Source organism: Balaenoptera acutorostrata, chromosome 16 (assembly GCF_949987535.1).
Source record: "Balaenoptera acutorostrata chromosome 16, mBalAcu1.1, whole genome shotgun sequence".
In the NCBI taxonomy this organism is placed as follows: Eukaryota; Metazoa; Chordata; class Mammalia; order Artiodactyla; family Balaenopteridae; genus Balaenoptera; species Balaenoptera acutorostrata.
In genome coordinates this window covers 35,694,348-35,718,799 of record NC_080079.1, presented here as the reverse complement: position 1 = coordinate 35,718,799, position 24,452 = coordinate 35,694,348, and the positions used below count along the sequence as shown (strand labels likewise).

The 24,452-nt window shown below is 36.2% G+C and overlaps 1 protein-coding gene across 2 annotated transcripts in view; it reads left to right on the top strand.

The window, feature by feature from the left end:
* BTAF1 (B-TFIID TATA-box binding protein associated factor 1) overlaps window positions 1-24,452 on the top strand; it is an 86,594-nt gene that overhangs the window by 35,132 nt on the left and 27,010 nt on the right. For both annotated transcript variants that reach the window (XM_028167754.2, XM_007187496.2), the window contains exons 14-20: window positions 1,302-1,422; window positions 14,585-14,689; window positions 15,807-15,956; window positions 16,251-16,393; window positions 16,659-16,833; window positions 18,175-18,378; window positions 23,454-23,880. In XM_028167754.2, coding sequence (XP_028023555.2) covers window positions 1,302-1,422; window positions 14,585-14,689; window positions 15,807-15,956; window positions 16,251-16,393; window positions 16,659-16,833; window positions 18,175-18,378; window positions 23,454-23,880 — 1,325 coding nt within the window. The remainder of the gene's footprint in view (window positions 1-1,301; window positions 1,423-14,584; window positions 14,690-15,806; window positions 15,957-16,250; window positions 16,394-16,658; window positions 16,834-18,174; window positions 18,379-23,453; window positions 23,881-24,452) is intronic.

Below are 24,452 nucleotides of genomic sequence, written 5' to 3'. Positions count from 1 at the left end.
TTTTATAATACATATTTGACTCTGTTTTATGTCCGTGTGTGCATGTGTTTTAAGTTATAATTTTATAAGTAAATTTACTAAATGTGTAAATAAATGTAAGAAGTGATGTTCATACAAACCTGCAAGTAATGAAAATAGCATTAAAAGATGGACCTCCTGAGAGGAACCAAAAGAACAGAGATAAATAGTTACACTGACATATTCTTTTTTCCTCATTTCTTTTTCTACAGAGGTATATATTTCAAGTGCTAGTTATAAATAATTTCCTAATTTGAGGTAACTTTTATAAATGACTCACGGATGTGACAGGAATCTTATGGTCCAAGTTGTTAGCCTACACGTGGCTTTGCTTGCTTTCCCATTTAAAATCTAATCTGTGAGAAGGAAGATAATTTGAATTTTCCTAACTTAGTAATGCTAGATCAGGATAACAAATTTCAAATCTACTACCATACCATCTCTTGTTTCTTTTTTTTTTTTTTTTTTTTTTATAAAGTATTTTTTTTTTTAATTAATTTATTTATTTTTATTTATTTATTTATTTATTTTTGGCTGTGCTGGGTCTTCGGTTCGTGCGAGGGCTTTCCCTAGCTGCGGCAAGTGGGGGCCACTCTTCATCGCGGTGCGCGGGCCTTTCACTATCGCGGCCCCTCCCGCTGCGGGGCACAGGCTCCAGACGCGCAGGCTCAGCAGCTGTGGCTCACGGGCCCAGCCGCTCCGCGGCATGTGGGATCTTCCCAGACCAGGGCTCGAACCCGTGTCCCCTGCATTAGCAGGCAGACTCTCAACCACTGCGCCACCAGGGAAGCCCGTCTTGTTTCTTTTGATATGTGATACAGTTGGCCCCAAAGGGGGTTGTAAGTTATGTGCACCTATTGGTTACCCATTGGGGTTAGCCATGGGAAAGTAGTAAGGATTAGCAATCCTGATTTTGTGTAGGCTGACCACGAGCTAAGATACATGCCCCCATTTACCTGAGTAAGAACAGACTGAGAATAAGTGCAGTTATATTGGAAAGTTCTAATTTGATAAAGGTTAATTCATGGCATTGGTGCCATAGGACAACCTAATGTTAATATTTCTACTCTTCTTTATGACTGCATTTGCTCTGTCTGTACTGGTACTATAATAACGGTTTTGAATGAGGGTGTAAAGCGAATGTTCGTATGAAAATTGTATTGTCTTTTTAGAACTTATTCATCAGAAAAGATGCTAGGTCCACAAGGAATTGATACTTAGATAATGTATCAATAGAGCTTCAACTGAGAATGAGTAAGATTAATTTGTGTCTTCTTTATTAGTATTCAACAGTCACTCACAGTTTTAGTTCCACGAGTCTGGCCTTTTTTGCATCACACTATATCATCAGTTCGAAGAGCAGCATTGGAAACTCTGTTCACTTTATTATCAACTCAAGACCAGGTAAGAACTAATAACCATAGTAATCTTGAAATTTATATAAATTAATTTTGTAAAATAAATCTGATCCCTAGGTTACCCTCACTTCACATAAAGATCGGGAGAATGCTAGGCCTAGTAAAATTGGTATGGTGACTATGTAGACACATAAGAATATAATCACCATAAGGGCAGAAATATTTAAATATTTTGTTGTAGGTTGTATTCCCAGCACTTGGAATATTGCTTAACACATGGGTGGCCCTCACTGAGTATTTGTCGAAAGAAAGATTGATTGAATATTCCCTTCTTGTCAGAGACTTGTTATTCATTCTTTGCTTGCTCTGTGTGGTTGACAGTTGGATGATTGGCAAAACTCATCCCAGGTTAGAAGGCTACATTTGAAGCTCTGCAGTATGACTCTAAAGACTGATACTAAAATTGCTAGGCACTTACCTCCTCTTAAGGATTACTCAATCTTAAGAGCATGATATTTCGAAGGATAGTATACTTCAGGAATAACACAATGAAATGCCTACAGAGAACCTTCAGGTAATATCACCGTGTGAATGGAATCTGTTAATGAGCTGAGGAGTCCTTGCCCTGTCTGTAAAAGGCTTCACATTCCTATTTTAAAAGTAGCCCTAAAGGTCAAACAAAATACTAGAATTTAGGGAAACACCATAAGGAATCTATTCTTCTATCATGCTGTTATTTATAGGTACTGCAGTTTGAGCCGGTGGTCTTCAAAAAGCAGTGATTAATTTTTTTAGACAATATAGTAGGGATAAATGTCTCTTTTGTGTTCACTAGCCATGCATTCATATGTGAATTAGGAATATTCCATGTAGACCTACTTTAATCTACAGCATGATGTTGTGTTGCACTACCATGAATCAATATTTGTGAAGTTTCGTTTTGCATTATCTTTTTTGTCTAATCACAGTCTTCTAAGGAAAAACTATCAGGTCTGTTTTATAATCCTTAGTTGATCAGGCATGGGTTCATATGACAAAACCGGCATGGTTGTTCTGAATTTTCACTTCATTTTTGTTTTACTTTTGTGAGTTTTGCCTAAATGTTTTTGATGTAAATGTTCTTAAATTCACTTTCGGTAGACCTCTTGAAGTTATCAGATTTCTTCCCTTCATGTTGTTGTTGTTGTTGTTTGGAGCAGTTTTAGGTTTACAGAAAAACAGCAAAAAGTACATAGTTCCCATATGCCCCTACCCACATGCACACAGTTTCCCCTTTAGCTAACATCTTGCATTAGTGTAGTACATTTGTTACAGTTGATAAACCAATATTGATATATTATTAACAAAGCCCACAGTTTACATTAGGGTTCACTCTTTGCATTGTAGATTCTGTGGGTTTTGATAAATGTACAGTGGTATGTGTCCACCATCAGAGTATCATAGAGAATAGTTTCACTGCCCTAAAAAATGCCTGTGCCCCACCTATGCATTTCTACTTTTCCTCCCTTCAGAGCCATAGCAACCACGGATCTTTTTACTGTCTTCATGGTTTTTGCCTTTTGCAGAATGTCATATAGTTGGAGTCATGTAGTGGGTAGCCTTTTAAGAGAGGCTTTTTTTCATTTAGCAATACAGAATTAAGATTCCTCCATGTCTTTTTGTGACTTGATAGCTCATTTCTTTTTATCACTGAATAATGTTCCATTGTATGGATGTCACACAGTTCATATATTCACCTATTGAAGGATATTTTTGTTTCTTTCTGTTTGGGCCATTACGAACAAAGTTTTAAACATTCGTGTGCAGGTTTTTGTACGGGTGTAGTTTTCAGTGCACTTGGGTAAATACCAAGGAGCACAATTGCTGGATCATGTAGTAAGAGTATGTTTAATTTTATAAGAAAGTGTCTTCCAAAAGTGGCTGCACCATTTTACATTTCCACCAGCACTGAATGAGAGTTTGTGTTGCTCTACATCCTCTCCCAGCATTTGATGTTGTCAGTGTTGCAGATTTTAGCCTTTCTAATAAGTGTATAGTGGTATCTCACTATAGTTTTAATTTGCAGTTCCCTAATGATATATGATGTTAAACATCTTTTCATATGCTTTTTACCATCTTTATTTCTTCTTTAATGAAGTGTTCAGATCTTTTCCCCATTTTTAAATTGGGTTGTTTTCTTATTGTTGAATTTTAAGATTTCTTTGTATATTTTGTATACGAGTTCCTCATTGTTCTTTTAAGCCTTTCTGTTCTTTATAAGGTGATTAAGCCACCTGCAGTCTCTTTTAAACTTAACTTTTGTGGCTTTACTTTATTTCTTTAGTAATGTCAACTTTATTTACATTATTAGGAAATCAGGTATTTCATATAAATCAGTTTTCTAAATAGTTGAAACATACTTTTTTGCCACCAAACATAGTTACCCATTAAAATCATTGACAAACCTGGTTATCATCTTAAAGTATATTAAACATGAGTTAATATTTTTTGATGAATGAGTCACCAATATGACTTATTGGTCAATAGTGTGCTTGCTTATTACGGTATACCGTGGGAATATTGAGATACATGAGTCACACTACTTCTTTTTCAGTTGCTTTTTCCTAGGTTTTTGTTTTTTTTTCCTCTCAGCTGTCAATTGTGATTTCTCACTTTTGTCCGTCTTAATAAAATCTGGCTCCTCCTCCCATGTTTCAAAATTTTTTGATCCCAAAATTGCTTCAAATCCCCTTCTAAATTTTTTTAGCCCCTCAATGATTGGTTTGTTTGTTTAATACATTTATTTATTTATTTATGGCTGCGTTGGGTCTTCGTTGCTGCGTGCGGGCTTTCTCTAGTTGAGGCGAGTGGGGGCTACTCTTGGTTGTGGTGCGCGGGCTTCTCATTGTGGTGGCTTCTCTTGTTGCACAGCACGGGCTCTAGGCGCGTGGGCTCAGTAGTTGTGGTGCGTGGGCTCAGTAGTTGTGGTGCGTGGGCTTAGTTGCTCCACGGCATGTGGGATCTTCCTGGACCAGGGCTGGAACCCTTGTCCCCTGCATTGGCAGGCGGATTCTTAACCACTGCGCCACCAGGGAAGTCCTCAATGATTGTTGATATTGGCTATTAAAATTATGTGGCTGTGAAAACATCTCTACAATGTTCTGTGATGTGTTGATTTCTTTTTATTCGGGGTTTTATTTATTTATTTATTTAGGTCCTTTGACCAAATTTGAATTTGCCTTTACTGGCTTGTAAATGAATGCTTTGGCCTTAGCATATGTAAAAGATTGATGATAATGACTGTCATTTCTTATACCAGAACTCTATTGTGTTTGTATGTGATTTGTGGTACGTCAGCCATCACTTATGCATAGGCCCTCAATATTTGTTAAATAAATTTATATAAAATTCAGTGCAGGGTGTTACGGGAAATTATCAATAAGAAAAAAATCCTACATGGTTCTTACCTTGAAAAAATTTATGGTATGATTGTGATAAGACTCTTATGTAATAAGTTTAATAACCTCTGCAAATAAATAATGGAAGACCAGAATATGATAGGTGTCAGGAAGCAGCATTGAAGGCTAGACTAAGTGCTGAAAGATCAGGAGGATTTGGGTGATAAGGTTAAAAAAAGTCATCTTCCCTTACTTCTTCCTATTTAACATCTAATATCTTTAAGACATACTTCTATAAGCGTCTCATTTTTCTGAGTAATATGTCAGTTTCAAATTAGGCAAGTTATACAGACTGTATTGAACAAAAGAGCTTTTCCAGTCTCCTCCTTTTAGACGTTTAAATCTATCCTGCTTCCATATCTTACATCCAGTTATTCTGATATGTGCACAATCCTTTATTTTTCTAGGTCTTAATGTTTATTGTATTTCCTATGTCCTTTTTTTTTTCTTTTAACATCTTTATTGGAGTATAACTGCTTTACAATGGTGTGTTAGTTTCTACTTTATAACAAAGTGAATCAGTTATACATATACATATGTTCCCATATCTCTTCCCTCTTGCATATCGCTCCCTCCCACCCTCCCTATCCCACCCCTCTAGGTGGTCACAAACCACCGAGCTGATCTCCCTATGCTCTGCGGCTGCTTCCCACTAGCTATCTATTTTATGTTTGGTAGTATATATAAGTCCATGCCACTCTCTCACTTTGTCACAGCTTACCCTTCCCCCTCCCCATATCCTCAAGTCCTACAGAGTGAAGTAAGTCAGAAAGAGAAAAACAAATACCGTATGCTAACACACATATATGGAATCTAAGAAAAAAAAAAAAAAAAGGTCATGAAGAACCTAGGGATAAGACGGGAATAAAGATCCTATGTCCTTTTGTGTTTGTTATCTATGCCTCTTCTTTTTCTCTTCTTAAAAATTTTTTAATGGTGTCACTAATGAAATTTCCCATTGTTACTATCTATCCTGTATCTTAAGAGTGTCTTTTTACTGAAAGCATTGCTGTCAGTGAAACTTAATATTGATGCATGTAGATTATTTTGTGCTTCGTCACTGCCCTGAGCCTTGCTCTCCAGTAGCCTCACCATTGGAGGCTGTAGTTATGGCGCGTATCACCCACTCTCAGTACATTCCACTTTTGGGCCCCCACATATATCCTTTACTATTTCGTTTGAGTTTTTGTTCTGTTTTTTCCCCAAATAATACTATAAAGCCAAACCCTTTCAGATTACATTTTTTTACTACCACCACCTCTTTTTCTTTTTTTTAATTTTGGGAAATTATTTAAATAGAAAAATGTTCTATTTAAATAGAGGGAATTATAAAACAACATTCATCTATCCACTATCCGTACTTGGCATTTGTTATAATTCTTACTTGCTTCAAGTTTTTGTCATCAAAAATATAAAGAATAAATTGTAACCCGCTTAGAACATCACCTATTTTCTAATTTACCCATTTTCTTTCTTCTGTATATTTATAAAAAAATATTATTGTCCTTTCCCTAATAGTTGGCTCTTTAAGGTTTGGAATCAGTCTTTGTATATTTAGTTTCTACACAGTCATAGTACTTCTAAAAGGGGAGAATTTGAGTTAAGTCTCAGGATAATTTGGGGGACCATAGCCTCGTTTACTTGCAAACTTGTTAGTAATCTGTCATTGCCTACTACATTAGAATTAAATTCCTGTCTTTCTTGTTCTTCTGTTATTTGGCTCTTGTCAGCCTTTTCCTCTGCTATTCCCTAATATGTAACCTGGAGTTAAGAAAATTGTCCACGTCTACCCCTGTATCCCAGTTGTAACCATGTTACGTTCTTTTGATCAGCGTATCTTTGTACATGGCTCATCACCAACACTGCCCGCCCCCAGCCACACATACATTTTCTCTCCGAAATATTAGCTCCGTTTCTTCCTCTCTGTAACTTTCCTTCAGGGAACAGGTCCAATCTCTAGGGCCATAAAGTTATTCTGACTTCTATAACTCACTATGATTTTTCTTTATCTAAAACATTATTTAAATAAAGTCATTATGCAGTGAAAAACATTTATTTAATGGTTATTGTTAATCTTGTGATTTTGGCAACATTATTTGCTTTCTGAGAAGATAGCAGAGTAAACCATGTCTGATGCTTTTATCTGTTATTGTGTTCCTCCCATGGCATTACCTGATAGTTATTATAGATTGATTAATAGCTATGTACAGACTCTTGTAATGCAAGCCCATGGTCTCTTACCTGCAGTTTTGAAATCCAGCACTTTTGTAAGTTGGGTCAACTTATAAAACTACTTATTTGGCAGAAAAACCTGACCATTCTGAATAGAGGCTATTTATATAAGTCTTTATCCTACTTAATGTGCCTATTCACAAATTTTGCTGCAGAACTATTAACATATTTTATTCAGGTGCTGCCTCAGACTCTATTGAGGATATTACATAACATAGGGTATATACAACCTCATTACTGTTCTAAAATTTGAAAAAATTCTGAATTTTAAAACATACTTGGCTCCAGGGAATTTGGACTGCAGATGTTAGGCCTATTTTGACAATAAAATCTACCTTCATATAACTTGCCTTACTTCTTTCTGAGCTGCTTTCTATCACTGTTGTTTCCTCTTCAGTGGTTTAATGAAAAGATCCCTTAACTGAACAGAGAATCTGGGTTCTAACCTTAGCTCTACCATTTGTTAGCTTTATGACCTTGATCAAGTTTATTTAACCCTCTGGTGATAATCTCTATTGATCCTTTTTCAGAGTTATATATTGACCAAGTAAGATAATGTATATGAAAGTGCTTTAATTCTGTACAAATACAAATTATTAATAGTACAGACATAACAATAATAATTAACACTTGTACTTCTGGGAAATCTTTCCTAACAATTTCAAAATCTTATTTGTATTCTAGGGTGTAAGAATGATATTTAATTGTAGTAATAATCAGGCTATTATTGAGAGCTTAACTTTATGCTGTGAATTTCAGTAAGCACTATAAATGGGGTGGCTATTGCCGTTCCTATTTTGCAGATGAAGGAACTGATGATCAAAAATTAAGAAACCTTCCCAAGCTCACAGCTACACATCTCATAGTAAGCGACTCAGCTCAGATTTAGATCCAATTCTTGCTGACTTTCAGCTTCTAGTTTTAGAAGACAAAATGGAATGTGTCTCTTGAATTACTTTCCCATTTCTGAATATGAAGTCACCTTAAGTCCAAAGTGAAAAAAAACTTCAGAGCTCATTTACTAGTTAGCTCTGTTTTGGTTTCAGTTCTAGCTTCTCAACCTCTTCCTCTCAGTAATTCCAAGGTAATTTGGTGAGGCCAAACCTCACTGTAGCTCAGTGCATCAGTACCTCATAAAGACTGATGCCTCTGTTCCATTGGAAGTATTTTGATTATCTTTAGCAATTTTGTGTTTTGTTTTGCTTTGTAAAACCAGAAGACTTTATAAGGAAGATATCCTAAATCTTAAAATTTATCCGATCATAAGTGTGTATGCATAGCACAGGGAGATCAGCTCGTGCTTTGCGATGACCTAGAGGGGTGGGATAAGGAGGATGGGAGGGAGGCTCAAGAGGGAGGGTGTATGGGGATATATGTATACATACAGCTGATTCACTTTGTTGTACAGCAGAAACTAACACAACAACATTGTAAAGCAATTATACTCCAGTAAAGATGGGAAAAGAAAAGTGCGTATGCAGACCTGCTCATCTCTAAAATGTTTTTGTATAATATCACAGTTAATATAGTTATTTATGAAATAATGAACTCTCATTTCTTTTATTTATTTATTTGGCTGTACCATGCAGCTTGCAGGATCTTAGTTCCCTGATTACGGATCAAATCTGGGCCCCCGGCAGTGGAAGCGCAGAGTTCTAACCACTGGACTGCCAGGGAATTCCCGAAATCTCATTTTTATTAGACTTCCATGTGACATACCTTGGCATCTGTGAAAATAAATTGTTTAATCCCTGTGCCTTTATCTCTGTTGTTAACATATGAAAGTATTGGCAAGCCTGGCTTCTCAGGGAGTATGAAATAAGAACTCTTAAGCAAACCAAATTAATTTCATTTGGTAATGACTCAAAATCAAGATGTAACTTTTTTTTTTGCTGAACTAGGAGCTTGACAAAGTGAAGTAATTAATCACTTGCTTTTCCTTTTTTTTTTAAATTATTTTTTATTGGAGTATAGTTGATTTACAATGTTGTGTTAGTTTCTGCTGTACAGCAAAGTGAATCAGTTATACATACCCATATATTCACTCTTTTTTAGATTCTGTTCTCATATGGGTCATTACTTGTTTTTCCTTTCTATATACTATTTATTCGTGTGAGTTTATCTATGAATGTATATGTCTATCAGTGAACTACTTTACTGGAATGTCTAGATTAATTAGTCTTGATAACCACTATCTGTTTTAACCAGAACTCAACTTCACGATCTAGGAAAATATGCTTCTGGACATTAATCTCTAGTTTAGCCATGTTTTGTTGACTGGGTCAACTTTTCCATTCCATTTGCATCAGAGTCACTTTGTGAGTCAATCCAGAATTTCAATACATACAGTATCGATTTTTGTTTTAAAGGCAAGCATTAGCATGACGCTTATATTTCGCGTGAAGACATACATGAGATTGAGTTGGAATCGGGGGCATACTTAGTCCAGGATGTAAGAAAATTTAACATATGCATATGTAGAGAAGGAAAGAAAGACCAAAAGAATAGAGCTGACTAAGACTTCGGCATTTGAGAACATTAACATAATTAGGTATTGACCAGATTTTATAAAGGTATGAAAAGAGGAGAGCAAAGTTTATATATTTAGTTGACTTTCAATAAATATTGGTTGGACAAATAAATAAAACAAGGCATTATAAGTTGTCTAAATATAGAACTGGGTTTGTTTTTGTTTTTGGCAGTGGGCCAAAACAGGATTTCAGACCAAATTAGTGGAAGAACACAGAACTCAGTATGATTCATCACTTTGCTGTAGCTTCTTTCCAGACTTTCTTCCCTGCAACCCCAGATCATTTGATATGGAGATAGCAATGATGATGCATTTGCCTGCAGGCAGGAATCACGTGTTCAGGGTAATGATAATCAGATTGCTGCTTTTTTCCACATCTGCCTGCTTTGTGGGTGTGCTTGTGGGAAGATAAAAGAGGGGGCATAGCAAAATGGTACTGGCAAGATCTTATCCCACCTAAGATACCAATTTTGCCAGTTAGGGATTTATTGCCAGCTACAGTTGTGGAAAATTTTGCATATTACCAACTATTCCCTGTGACTTTGGACCATTCCCCTAAGCAAGGTGGATTTATTCAACAGATATTTTAGTGCCTACTGTGTGCCTACAGTTTTCTAGATACTTATTGGTAAGAGACAAGGTCTCTGCCCTTCTGTAGAGCTTAAGACAGGAAACTAAGCAAGACAGGAGAAGACAACTAGACAAGCCCTTAAAATTATATAATGGTCATTTCATAAAACTATCAATACATAATGAGGTGAGGATCTGGTAGGGGAAGAAGACAGTGCTACTGGATCCTCACTAGTGAGGTGTGTAAAGGTCAGGGAACTATCTTGCTAAAAGTGAAGTTGAAACTGAGACCTGAAGGATGAGTGGAATTTAACCAGGTGAAGAGCAGGGTAACAGTCAGAGGAAGGAACATGTGTTAAACTCTGGGAGTAGGAGTGAGCATGATGGCACTAAAGAGGAAGTGAAAGGAAATTGGTCCGGCTGAAGGATAGAGTGTAAGGGGGTATAGATGGCTAGAAGTTTAACCTTGATTTTCTGGTACAATGACATGTCTGATAGGCTTTTGTTTGTCATCAGCTTTCCTTATTAGTTCCATGAAGGCAGAACACAGGAGGGAACACCAATCTGAATAAAGGAGCTGGAAAGAGACTGCCCCATTCTCATGAAATTAAATAACTGTCCGTCATTCCCCTGAGTAATTCCCATAAATGCCCTCCCCTCCATCTGACCCTCACTATAGAAATGTTGGGGACCATGTTTAGCACTAACATAAAGTGCTAATATTATGTTAATTATTTAACACAAACCAAAAGATTTTTTTTAAAAGCCCTCTTAAAACATGAATTTACTTATAACTTGAGTTGTAGTAGTCCAGGTTATAGTTAATTTAAACCTAGTGAAATAAACAGTCTGTGGTAGGAATTTTTCTGTATTTTAGATTGCACTCTGCTAGACTAATACTAAAGTCGTCAGAACTTTCCAGACTTTGCCTAAGATTAGGAGGGAAATTTTTGACTAGTAGACTCCAAGTTAGTAGCATACTAGAAGTCTATTGACTATTTTTTAAAATTTTGGGATGGAAAATCCCAAGGTGGATAATGTCTAAAGGACTGAAAGTACTACACCCCTCACTGTACCCCACTCCCCAACCAATTTAATTTAATAAACTATAAATAAAAACAACATTAGGTTACCTGCCTAAATCACTGTCTACTGGAAGACAGGCACAAAATTAATGAAAGCAGGTGGACCAGCTTTCAGATTTGCAAGAGGCAAGTTGACTCTGAATGGGCCAAATGGTACTTAGCGATATTTTGAGAAAATGCTAATAGTGAGCTAAAGCGTGTAACTTTTTGCAACCGTATCTAAAAGGAGATGCTTGCACAGTTGTTTAGATGGACTGAATTTGGCCTACGGTTGTCTTCCCAACTTGTATTTTGTATCTTGTATTTTCTGCTAGGCAGACTTTATGTTGTGCTACTGGAGAATCTGCGTTTTTTAAAATACTGGTTCCTGTGATGATGGTGATCTGCATATTCTGGGTTGGGTTTTTTTTGTTTGGTTAGGTTTTTGGTTTCTCTTTATTTTTTAAATTTTATTTTTCTGTTTATTTATTGACTTTACTTTTTTTTTTTTTTTCTGGCTGCGTTGGGTCTTTGTTGCTGTGCATGGGCTTTCTTTTTTTTTTTTTTAATTTATTTTATTTATTTATTTATTTATTTATTTATTTTTGGCTGTTCTGGGTCTTCGGTTCGTGCGAGGGCTTTCTCTAGTTGCGGCAAGTGGGGGCCACTCTTCATCGCAGTGCGGGGACCGCTCTTCATCGCGGTGCGCGGGCCTTTCACTATCGCGGCCCCTCCCGTTGCGGGGCACAGGCTCCAGATGCGCAGGCTCAGTAGTTGTGGCTCACGGGCCCAGCCGCTCCGTGGCATGTGGGATCTTCCCAGACCAGGGCTCGAACCCGTGTCTCCTGCATTAGCAGGCAGATTCTCAACCACTGCGCCACCAGGGAAGCCCCGGGCTTTCTTTTTAGTTGCGGTGAGCAGGGGCTACTCTTCATTGCCGTGCGCAGGCTTCTCATTGTCGTGGCCTCTGTCGTCTTGGAGCACCGGCTCTAGGTGCGCAGGCTCTAGAGCGCAGGCTCAGTAGTTGTGGCGCACGGGCCTAGCTGCTCTGCAGCATGTGGGATCTTCCTGAACCAGGGCTCGAACCCGTGTCCCCTGCATTAGCAGGCGGATTCCTAGCCACTGCGCCACCAGGGAAGCCCTGACTTTACTCTTTAGAGCAAAATTAAACAAAGTACAGAGTGCCCATCCATATACCCCCTACCCTCCCCCAAACACACCTTCTCCCACCATCAGCATCCCACACCAGAATGGTACATTTGTTACAGTCAGTAAACAAACGTTGACATATCATTATCAGCTAGTCCATAGTTTATATTAGGCTTCACTCTTTTTTTTGGCTGCGCCACACAGCTTGCAGAATCTTAGTTTCCCAACCAGGGATTGAACCCTGGCCCTTGGCGGTGAAAGTGAGGAGTCCTAACCACTGGACTGCCAGGGAATTCCCTAGGCTTCACCCTTGATGTTGTATGTTCATTCTGCTGATTTTGACAAATGTGACATCTCTCCATCATTATTGTATCATACAGAATAGTTTCTCTACCCTAAAAACCCCCTGTGCTCTTTCATCCCTTTCTTCCCCTGGTTGTTTTTAATAATTATAAAGTAGAATTTACTACAGTAACAAAGATTATAGCCTGAGAAGGCTACTACAATTTATATTACATTCATTGTTTGTAAATACAGGGGAAAAATCTTCCTCTATAGGTGTGGCTTTGGGATCTACAAGTAACTATTTGGATTTCCAGTGATGGGGTTAGGGAAGAATTAAGAGAGTTGGTAAATATGGTGGGGAGAAATGAGAAGAAATTATGGGAGAGTAATATCAAATTATTTGGTTATTGCTATTACAGCTTTCCTAATTCTATTAAGATTGTCCCTAATTCTCTCTGCTGAGAAAAGAAAGAGAACTTTTCTTCTTTCCGATTTCCCTTTCCCTTTCAATGGAAAGTAGTTAAGGCATAGCAATCAGTGAGTAGGCTCCCCCAGCTGATGATTTTGCAGTCTGTTTTAAACTTCTTTCAAACCATTTTGAGAAGCATATGAAAAAGATAGGACCAGGGTTGTTAGTTTTCCACTGGCTAGAAAATTATAGGTAGCTTTCTGAGTTATACATTATCCCTAGATCTTCTGGCTTTCTGGAATTTCAGTTAAATTTTTCAAATTTCTCTTCAGTCTCTTCCAGACAACACAGTTTTTGCTTTAAAAAAAAAATTGTGGGGCTTCCCTGGTGGCGCAGTGGTTGAGAATCTGCCTGCCAATGCAGGGGACACGGGTTCGAGCCCTGGTCTGGGAAGATCCCACATGCCGTGGAGCAGCTGGGCCCCGTGAGCCACAATTACTGAGCCTGCGCGTCTGGAGCCTGTGCTCCGCAACGAGAGAGGCTGTGATAGTGAGAGGCCCGCGCACCGCGATGAAGAGTGGCCCCCGCTTGCCACAACTAGAGAGAGCCCTAGCACAGAAACGAAGACCCAACACAGCCATAAATAAATAAATAAATAAAAATTTTAAAAAAAAATTGTGGAAGGAGGTGATGTTAAGTACTGTGAACTAGTTAATAGAATTTTTAGCTCCCAACAAGCTTGTAATTTTGAGCAATAGACAACGTGTGAGATTCCTTTTCTTAGAATTTTGGGCACACAATAGATATTTAATTAATCACTGTTTGATTGCTTGATTTGGGTTGGCTTTTGAATTGTTGAGAAATTCCTTAGATTGAGGTTCTAAACCTGGGCTTAAGGAAATCCTTGAACCCCCTGAAACTGAAAGCAAAATATTATACCTAAGTGTGTATATAAGTGTATTTCTCTCAGAAAAGGTTGTGTATAGTTTTCACCAGATTTTCAAAGGGTCCCTAACCCAAAATAGATGAAGAACATTTGCCTTAATTTTGTAGTGAACTCAAAGTTGAATTTTCTAGGTTGGATATCATCTTACAATTCATTACTTGCATTAATGGTGAGCACATAGAACTTAAACTGTTTAGCACAGCATCAGTAATCTGATCATTTGTCAAATTTCTCTGACTGAGCAGTGATATATAATGTAAACAAAGAGTTGTTGCTGGTTAGAGCTTGCTCCCATATAGAGGATGATTTCAATTTATTAGAAGCAAAACTCAGTGTTGTTAATCATGATCAGACTTTCTCCAGCTTCCTAGCGACTGTGTGCCATGTAATTTCTCCAAACCACTGGAATAATAAGTGCGGTATTGTTGCTCCAGAATCTTGTCAAAATTTATCACCAGTTGAACATTTTTGATGAAGTCATACAGTCTTTTCATGGTAGTACTTCTGTTGTTTGACTTATAACTTTTTAAATAAGCTAACACCAAAGAATTATATGCTATAATTTTGATTTTGTTTTTGTTTTTAGAACTCTTCATCTTGGCTTATACCTATCCTTCCTGATATGCTTCGACACATTTTTCAGTTTTGTGTTTTAGAAAGCAGCCAGGAAATTCTGGACCTCATTCACAAGGTATATGGTGAATATATCTGTACTCCTTTCCCAGTATCTTGGTAGATTTAAAAATTTTTTCATAACTCTGTACTGTTGTTGATCAGGGATTTTAAGAAACTAGAAATCATCCAAGAGATTTGAATAGTCTGGAGATCTGCAAAAGGAGACAAGGAAACAGGCTTCTTATGGAATATAGTAGTTAAGTCCTGGTTAGCCCTGCTGCTTGTGTGACCTACCAGGCAAATGTTTTAAGCGCTTTCTTTATAGCCTCAATACACAAAACAAAATGAAGGAAAGACTGCTTTTCTCCATCACTCATTTTGCTGTTTATCAGCATGCTTATTGATCCTGCAAAGTATCTTTGGGATTTATTGGTAATATATAGAGTCTGATTGTCATAGTTCAGACTTGTACCTTTTTATTACTTAGCAAGATTGGTCATATGTGTTGGAACCTTTAAAGAATAGCCATTTGATGTATTTAATAATATTTATGGGAGGAAGTGGCACTGTTGTACCTTTAAAACCTGTTAAGTTAGTCTTGAATCATTGGCCTCTGAGGTGGCTCATTGGTAACAGCCTTGGGTTAACATTGGTATTATTTCTACATGCTGGCCCTAGCCCATTTAATGCTAGGCATCAAAAAAGGTGCTTTATTGAGTAAGATCATGAATCAAGACTTATACTGTTCTTAATTTATACTAGGATATTACTACCTCTAAATTTAGCAGAGGTTATTTATCAGGAGCTATTATATATTGAAGCAGTGTTGAATATAGGACTGCATATTGAGCTTTATGATACATACAAAGGATTTCATAGACTTACTGAGATTTTGGTAACTGTTATTTTTATGGGTATCTTTTTTTTAAAATGATTTTCATAAAATACTGAGGAAAATACTCTGTATTCCTTTTTTTAAAAACTTTCTCTTGTATTACTTTTTTTTTAGTATATGAACCTACCTACCCAAAAACAGTATTTAAAAATAAGCCTCTATATTGAATTTTAAAATTAATCTCTGTGCTATTTCCTACTTTTTTTTTTTTTGATTCAGTATCCCTAAAAATAAATATTAGGTTTTTTTAGGCCTTGCTAGAAAAATTTCACTCTCTTGTTCCCTTTTCATTCTGCAGGTTTGGATGGAATTGTTGAGCAAGGCTTCAGTTCAGTATGTGGTAGCAGCTGCTTGTCCGTGGATGGGTGCTTGGCTTTGCTTAATGATGCAGCCTTCTCATTTACCTATTGATTTAAATATGTTGCTGGAAGTAAAAGCTAGAGCCAAGGTAAGGGTAGAGGGACACAATGTATTTGTATGTTCAACTCATAATTATTAATATAGTAACCATGTAAGAAATCTGTATTGCTTTATTATAAGCATGATATCATTATTGTAACATAAGGAAAAATTATGTCATTAGAACCTTGACAAAATGCATAGCAATTTTAATCCATTAAAATTTTGTGAAAAGAACTGTATTTTACTGGGATTATAACAAATGAGAGTGTTTTTGATGTTGTCTATTAAATTTTAATGGTTAATCTTTAATTATTGTTTTCTTCCCCCTTATTCCCTTTAGGAAAAAACAGGTGGTAAGGTGCGTCAAGGCCAAAGCCAGAGTAAAGAAGTACTTCAGGAGTACATTGCAGGTGCAGACACCATCATGGAAGACCCCGCCACCAGGGATTTTGTTGTTATGCGGGCTAGAATGATGGCAGCCAAGTAAGTATACATAAACTCAAAAGTCATTTAACCAAAAGATTCCTCTGATGTGTCTGTCAGTCTTTCCTCCATCACACTAGTTACAGAGTAGGAAAAAAATTAAAGCATAAGAAAACGTTTTTAATTTTTTTTAAGTTTTAAAAATAAGATTTATATATTTTTATGAAGATAAGATAGGAGTTATGTCTTCCTTGGGAAAAGTTATAGCTTCAATAGGGGAAACTTCAAGCAATTCTATAGTAACTTCTTTTTTTCTCCCTCTTAGGTTGTTAGGAGCACTTTGTTGTTGTATTTGTGATCCAGGTGTAAATGTGGTAACCCAAGAAATTAAACCAGCTGAATCCCTTGGCCAGTTACTACTCTTCCATTTGAACTCCAAATCTGCCTTACAGAGAATTAGTGTAGCTTTGGTAATCTGTGAATGGGCTGCTTTACAGAAGGTAAGATTTTGCCCAAAAATAAATGAAGACAATTTAAACCAGTTTCCATTAGCTGTTAGGATTATTTTCATTATATTTTACAAACAGAAAAGTGAAAATTGTCTCTGTATAAAAATCCGACATTTATAGAAAAGTATTCCAACTTATATTGCAACATTGTTTCTCATTTGCCTTTAACCCTAGACTTTTTTCTTAGAATCCCCAGTCTTGTACCTGAGAACTACAAAAGATAAGAGGCTTTGAGTGATAGAAATCCATTTTTATGAGTAGTAGCAAGGGCAGATTTTTGGTCACAGGAAGAATAAAATCTCCACATTTAAACACAAATCTTTATATTTCCAAATAAGCCATTCCCTTGCAGCCCCTTTAATTTTTAACTTCTAGTAAGACATATGATTTTATGTAAGACTTGCTTCTGTAAATCAGAGAAACTTCCTGCTGGCTTTGTTTATTCCATTGACTGGAATTCTGGAAATTTAACTGTCTGCACTTGCTGTGAGAGCTGCTTGTTACTGCCTCTTAACAGTTTGTCAAAGCTGTGTCTAAAAGTAATTGAGCCATGCTCTATTGCAACTGAAACCCCAGCTTTGCCTCTGGAAAGAAGCAAGGCTCATCTGTTTTTAGGCAGGACTCGGTGTGCTGGAGAGGCAGTGATGCTCTGTTTTTGTGCCTCTCAGACTCAGCAGCAAGTGTTGACAGTTCGGTTTCTGGACCCTCACAGAGCTTCTCTGGACTTACTCTGTGAAGCCCAGGCTGATCACCCAGATCCCACAGAACCCCTCATGGCTCACCACTGAGGTCATTCCCCCTCTGGTTGGGGCAGGCAACAACCAGAGAGAGTGGGAAGGGTTAGTTAAATTTGGGGGCAGGTAAGTAGCTTTTAAATTATATATCCATTTCTACAGTATGGCATGTGAAGCTATGGGTTCAACTGTTAAGAAATCTAATGAGTTTTTAAATAACATTTTTAGTGCATGCTAAGTGTTCTTTTCTGACTGATTTCTTTTTACAGTTGTATATTTTAAAATCTGTGCTACGTAATATATATGTAAACTTGGAATAAATTCAGAATAAAGTAAGAGTAATTAAATGGAAAATTTAATGGAATTGTAATAGTTCCATGTGCATGTGCTATAGTCATTCATATTAAAATTTTAGAGTAGTTTGGGTGTGATACCTTTTCTCTGTGCAACTAATAACTATGTTGTTCTGGGAGATAACAGAATATAGATTCAAAATCAATAGAAATTTAGACTTGGTAGTTTGCAAGTGAAGATTTATGCATTTCTAGAATTATGTTTACATATTTGCCCTGAATATTTGTTGTCTGTTGTATTTTAGGAGTGTAGAGCTGTTACCCTGGCTGTGCAGCCACGTTTACTTGATATCCTTTCAGAACATTTATATTATGATGAAATTGCCGTTCCATTCACGCGAATGCAGAATGAGTGTAAACAGCTTATTTCATCATTAGCTGATGCACATATTGAAGTTGGTAATAGAGTAAACAACAGTGTTTTTACAATTGATCAAGCTAATGACCTGGTGAGTAAAGAAGTAACCTTCTTAATTTTAGAGCATGAAATAAGGATAAGAACTTTGTCATGTCATGTTTACCACAACAACACTAATTTGTTTAATCTATTTATGGCTTGGTAGCCTGTCATCACTACCCTTTAGAAAGGTTATTTCATTGTATTGACTTTTCTTGAAATAAGAGAATGGGGAAGGGATTTTTTTTTTTTTATCTCAGCTTTGACAAACCAATATACCTTTATTAGAAAAAACTGTTACATTTTTGTCACTTCTCAGTTTTGCTTAAGACTGGCAGAGTATAGAAAAAATTGATTCTATAAGTTCCTGAGTACTTCTCCTCCCCCTTGCCAACTTACAATGAAAATATTCAAACATAAGAGAATTACACAGTGAAGTCTCATATACCTACCCAACTAGATTACACAGTTAACATTTTACTAAATTTGCTTTATCACATATATATGCAACTTTCTACCCCTCTATTCAACCATTAATCCTTCTTAATTTTTGATGCATTTTTAAGTAAGTTGCAGACAGATATCAGTACACTTAAACTAAAATTCAGTTTTTATGTTTTTTTCTCTTTTTTTGTGTCATTAACTAAAATTCAGTTTTTATGTTTATTTGTTCTTTTTTGAGGTAAAACTTATGTACTATGAATTGTACAGACCTTCAATGGAACATATGATAAATTTTAACGGAAGCATATACCTATGAAACCCAAACCTCTATCAAGATACAGACAGTGCCATAACACTTCCCAGTCAATCCCCTGCCCTCAAATAACCATTGTTCTGGTTTTTCCTTCACCATAGATTACTTTTGCCTGTTCTAGAATTTCATATACATGGAATCATATACTCTGTGCTGTTTGGTGTAAGGATCTTTTCAGCATGATGTTTTGTAAAATAATACATGTTGTTATATGTATCACTAATTCATTCTTTTCTGTTGCTGAGTTTTCTTTCATTGTATAAATATACCACAGTTAGTGTAAGCCCTTCTCTGCTTGATGAACATTTGGGCTACTCCAAGTTTTCAGCTGTTATGAACAGAGCTGCTATAAACATTTTTGTACAAGTTTGTTAAAGACATATTTTCATTTCTCTTGGGTAAATACATAGGAGTGCAATTGCTGGGTCATAGGGTGAGGTGTTTATTTAGTTTTATAAAAAATTGCACTTTTCCCAAAGTGGCTGTATCATTTTACCTTCTAATCAGCAATATATGAGAGTTCTGGTTGCTCTACATCATCACCAACATTTGATGATGGTCACTCCTTGTAATTTTTGCCTTTCTGGTGGTTGTGTGATAGTGTCATTGTGGTTTTAACTTGTGTTTCCTTGATGACTAATATGTTTAACACTTTTTTATGTCTTATCAGCCATTTGTAGATCTTCCTTTCTGAAATGTCTGTTCAAATCTTTTGTCTGTTTTTAATTAGGTTGTCTTTTTATTATTGAGTTGTAGGAGTTCTTTATATATCCTGGATACCAATCCTTTGTCAGATAGATGCTTTCCGAATATTTTCTCCCAGTGTGTGGCTTGCCTTTTCATTTTCTTAATGGTGTCTTTGGATGAGCAGATATTTTTAAGTTTGATGAAGTCTAGTTTATCAGTTGTTTTCTTTTATGGTTATTGTGTTCTGCAACCTAAGGTACCTTTTCTTATCTCCAAGTGGCGAAGTTATTCACACACATTTTCTTCTAAAGCATTGTAGTTTTAGTTTTTGTTTAATCATCCATATTTATGTTTATATATAGTGTGAAGTAGAGATTGCGTTTTGTTTTTCATGTGGATATCTCATTTTTCCATCATCATTTATTGAAAAGATTTTTCTTTCCCCATGGAATTTCTTTGACACCTTTGTCAAAAATAAGTTGAAATGTTAAGTGTGTGTCTGTATATGGGCTCTATTTGTTCAATCTATTTGTCTGTTATGCTAGCACCAGTGTCTTGATTACTGTATCTTTGTACTTAGTAAGTCTCTGAGGTTAGGTGGTGTAAATGAGTTCTTCCTTTTATGAGTTAATCAGAAACTCAGCTGCTTCACTTGTGTTGATTCCTGTGAAAGAGCGTGCTTCATTTCTTATCCCCCTTTCTTATTGAAAAACTAATATAGTTGAAATTTTTTTTCTTCTCACCTGTAAAAAAAAAGCTAAAATTGCTCCAATTTTTTTTCTGAGTTGTTTCTATAATTTCTCCTTTTTGCCTCCCCTCCCCCATATTTTGCCTCCCTGGAATAAAATCTCAAATTTTCTTTAAGGTCTGGGTTCCCTTCTTACTGTTTCTGACAACATTTCTTTTTAAAGCTATTACATGGACTCTTAAAGCTTTTCTTATTCAAACCTCTCACTCACTCCCCAGTGAAACTACTATTCTGTTTCATCAGCTTCCTTAGTCCAGTGGTTTTTGACCTGGGATATCAGAGTCTCTAGAAGAGCATATTTGAGGGAAGAGCAATTTTAAAACATTAGTCTTGGCCTTGGCTAAGAGCCACTGCTCTTTGTAACTTTCTTTGCATCCCTATTTTATTCTTACCTGCAAAGTATAGGCATTTCCTGAAGGTCTTCCTTTGTCACCATTCTCACAATTTAGTTCTTATCCATGTACTGTGCTATCTTCTCTTGATCTTTTATGTTCTTCAATTAGGCATTTTTGCTTGGATATCTCACTGTCATTTCAAACTTAACACAACCAAAATTGGGATTTATTTTTTAACAGAAAATAGCCCTTTTTATCCACAGTCTCCAATCTTGTTAACATTTCCTTTCAGAAAGTTTCATATGTTTATCCTTTCTCTGTTTCCATCACCACAACCCAGTCAAAGGCCTTAGTGCTTTATGACTAGGTCCTGACTCATCTCTAAGGCTCCAGGCAGTCTCTGGTTCATTCCATCCTGCATGCTGTGCCACACTAATAAAATTCTTAGTGCCACTCTGAACACATCTCTCCCCTACTTAAAAACATTATTTTCTTTTTCCTTGATTTTAGTTTTTTTCTTTCTTACTTTCAACACCTTCTCTAAATTCCCCATCTCTGTTCTCCTCATTATTTCTCAAACTTCCTCCACTTAAGCCTAGTTAGTTTTTCTTTTGCAGAAGTACACCACCCTCACCCACTTTCTTTGCTTCACTCATTCTCACTTTGGTGTCTGAGCTCCTCTTTCCTTTGCCAGAAATTCCCTACCCTCCAGCCTCTGTGCTCATCCCGAGTTCATCTCTTGACATTCCTTCATCACCCTGTGCTCAGGCTGTGGTAAGCTGTTGTCAGTTCCTTGGACAATGCCTCGCTTTGCACTCCCTACCTCACTCTGTTTGCCAAGATGTCCCCATAACTCCAGACTTATCCATTGTTTAAAAACGTAGCATAAGTGTTAACCGCCTCTGGCAAGCCTTCACTACTTTTGTCTCCTAAGAAGAGTTAAGCTACCCTTGTGCTACCACAGCAACTTGCACTTACCTCAGTTTCATGTTACATTGTCTTAATTGTTTACTAATGTATCTGTCTCCCACATTAGTCTCAACATTTTTTGAGTGTATGAAGACATTGGTTTTACTCATCTTTTAGTATTACTCATTAAGTATTTGTTGAATGAATGAATTTGGGGTAATTGGAAAGCTTTTCCTAAGCTGCCTAGAATCATTGAAAATTGACAGAAACCTAGTGTATTTAGGACAATGTTTTTAAACTTTTAGTAGTGAAACCTGTTTCAAATAATCTTATGCAAAGCTTGAACACATAAAACAGACAAAGCAAAGTGGAGAGATAAGCTAGAAGTAGTATGTAATCATGTTCCTTTGTAGAGAAGAGATCAAGATGAAGCAGATACAGCTCAATTTAAAGTCTTTGGTATTTTATAATGATAAAAGAAGATCTTATTTGTGTGCCTGTTTTGCTTTTTATAATAGAGGTTGGCATTATCAGTCTTGTCCATAAGGGAATTGATTATTTCTAAGTCTGAAAAATTGGGTTCTCCATTAAAAAAAAAGTTAGGTTCTTTAATGTTACAGGCTTTTCTGACCAACATTGATCAGATTGGATCTATTTATGGAGCCTCTTTATGATTGCAGTTACCTATCAAACAAGAAGACTGTTTTTGTTATGTAATCCACCACACAGTCTTTACATGATAATTTAAAAAATGTGCGCACACAGAAACTTGTACATAAATGTTCATAGCAACATTATTCGCAATAGCTAAAAGGTGGAACCAACCCATCCATTCATCAACTAATGAATGGAAAAATGCAATTGATATATCCATATAGTATAATATTATTTGGCAAAAAAAGGAATGAAGTAATTATACATGCTACAACATCAGTGAACCTTGAAAGAATTATGCTAAATGAAAGAATCTAGTCACAAAAGATTACACATTATATTAGTCCATTTATATGAAATGTCCAGAATAGTCAAATCTATAAAGATAGAAAGTATATAAGTGGTTACATGGGGCTTGGAGGAAATGAGGAATGATTGCTAATAGGTATTGAATTTTATTTTGGGGGTGATGAAAATGTTCTAAAATTGTGGTGATGGTTGTACAACTCTGAATATAATAAAAACCATCAAATTGTACACTTTAAATGAGTGTATTATATGTGAATTATATCTCATAAAGTTGTTTTAAGAAGATGTATTGAACAATCTTTTAATGGGGCTTGTAAAGTAGTCTGATGCCACAGTCTTACAGCTTTAAGCAGCTCTTGGTAATTAAATAATTAATGACTATTGTACCATCCTCTCTTAACTGTTGGTTTATATTTGCTTACAGCGTTCTCATTTCACCAAAGTGTACTATATGGGTATTGTGTGTGATTTTTCACTCAAACTTATTAAGATATAATAAGAAACTGTCTTTCTTAAACAATATAATAACTAATGTTAAATTAAGTCAGATTAAAATAAAGTTTACTTGGAAGGTTTTAGACATTTATTTAGTTTACTGAATACTAAAATAGTACTAGATATCATGGAACTTACAATTGAAACAGAAAGTTTGTTGTCTGCCCTTCAGGAGTTTACAGGCTATTTGGGGTTGATGTCCCTAATGATTTTTTATTTCTCTTTTTTAATAGGTCACTGCTGTTTTTAATGAAGTCACATCATCTTTCGATTTAAATCCTCAAGTGTTACAGCAGTTAGACAGTAAACGACAGCAGGTCCAAATGACAGTTACAGAGACCAACCAGGAGTGGCAAGTGTTGCAGTTGAGAGTGCATACTTTTGCTGCATGTGCAGTTGTAAGCTTGCAGCAACTTCCGGAGAAATTAAATCCTATTATAAAACCATTAATGGAGACAATTAAAAAAGAAGAGAATACTCTAGTGCAGAACTACGCGGCTCAGTGCATAGCCAAACTACTTCAGCAGTGCACAACAAGGACGCCCTGTCCCAATTCAAAAATTATTAAAAATCTCTGTAGCTCACTTTGTGTGGACCCATATCTAACTCCTTCTGTCACGTGTCCAGTACCAACACAAAGTGGCCAGGAAAATTCTAAAGGTATATATCTAAAGCTTTATTTGGGGTAGAGAAAGAATTAACCATTTAAATTTGTTTATAGTCATTTACAGGTATAATTTAAGCACAAATCCAGTTTATGTTGGAGCTTTTTCCCATTTTGAGAGAATTTGCACATATTGCTAATAAAATCACAACCCTCTTAACTTAAATAAGTTATTCATAAAAGACCTGATACATAAAATGACTGAATTCTATGAGACAGGTGTTAACCCTTAACTTCTCTTTCAAGACGATAATTATAGGGTTTACTGTTAACAGAGCTAGAAAACTTAATTATATCCAGTGGTGAATAAAAGTTCTTCCTGTAAAATTCTGGTTTCTCTAATTTAGTACATGTCTTATGAGATAAGTGGGCTCTGTTACCTTTAGCAGATAATGCTTAAACAGCTTTTCTGTTTTCATCCAGAAAATTTATATGGAAAGTAACTGCTCTTTGTAGGCTAATCTGAAGGACCAATGTTTCTTCACATGCCTTAGTCCTAAATTCCCCCTATCCCTGTCCCTGAGAGCTATGTGAGGCAGCAATATTTTGCAGTGGTTGGTGTTTCTGA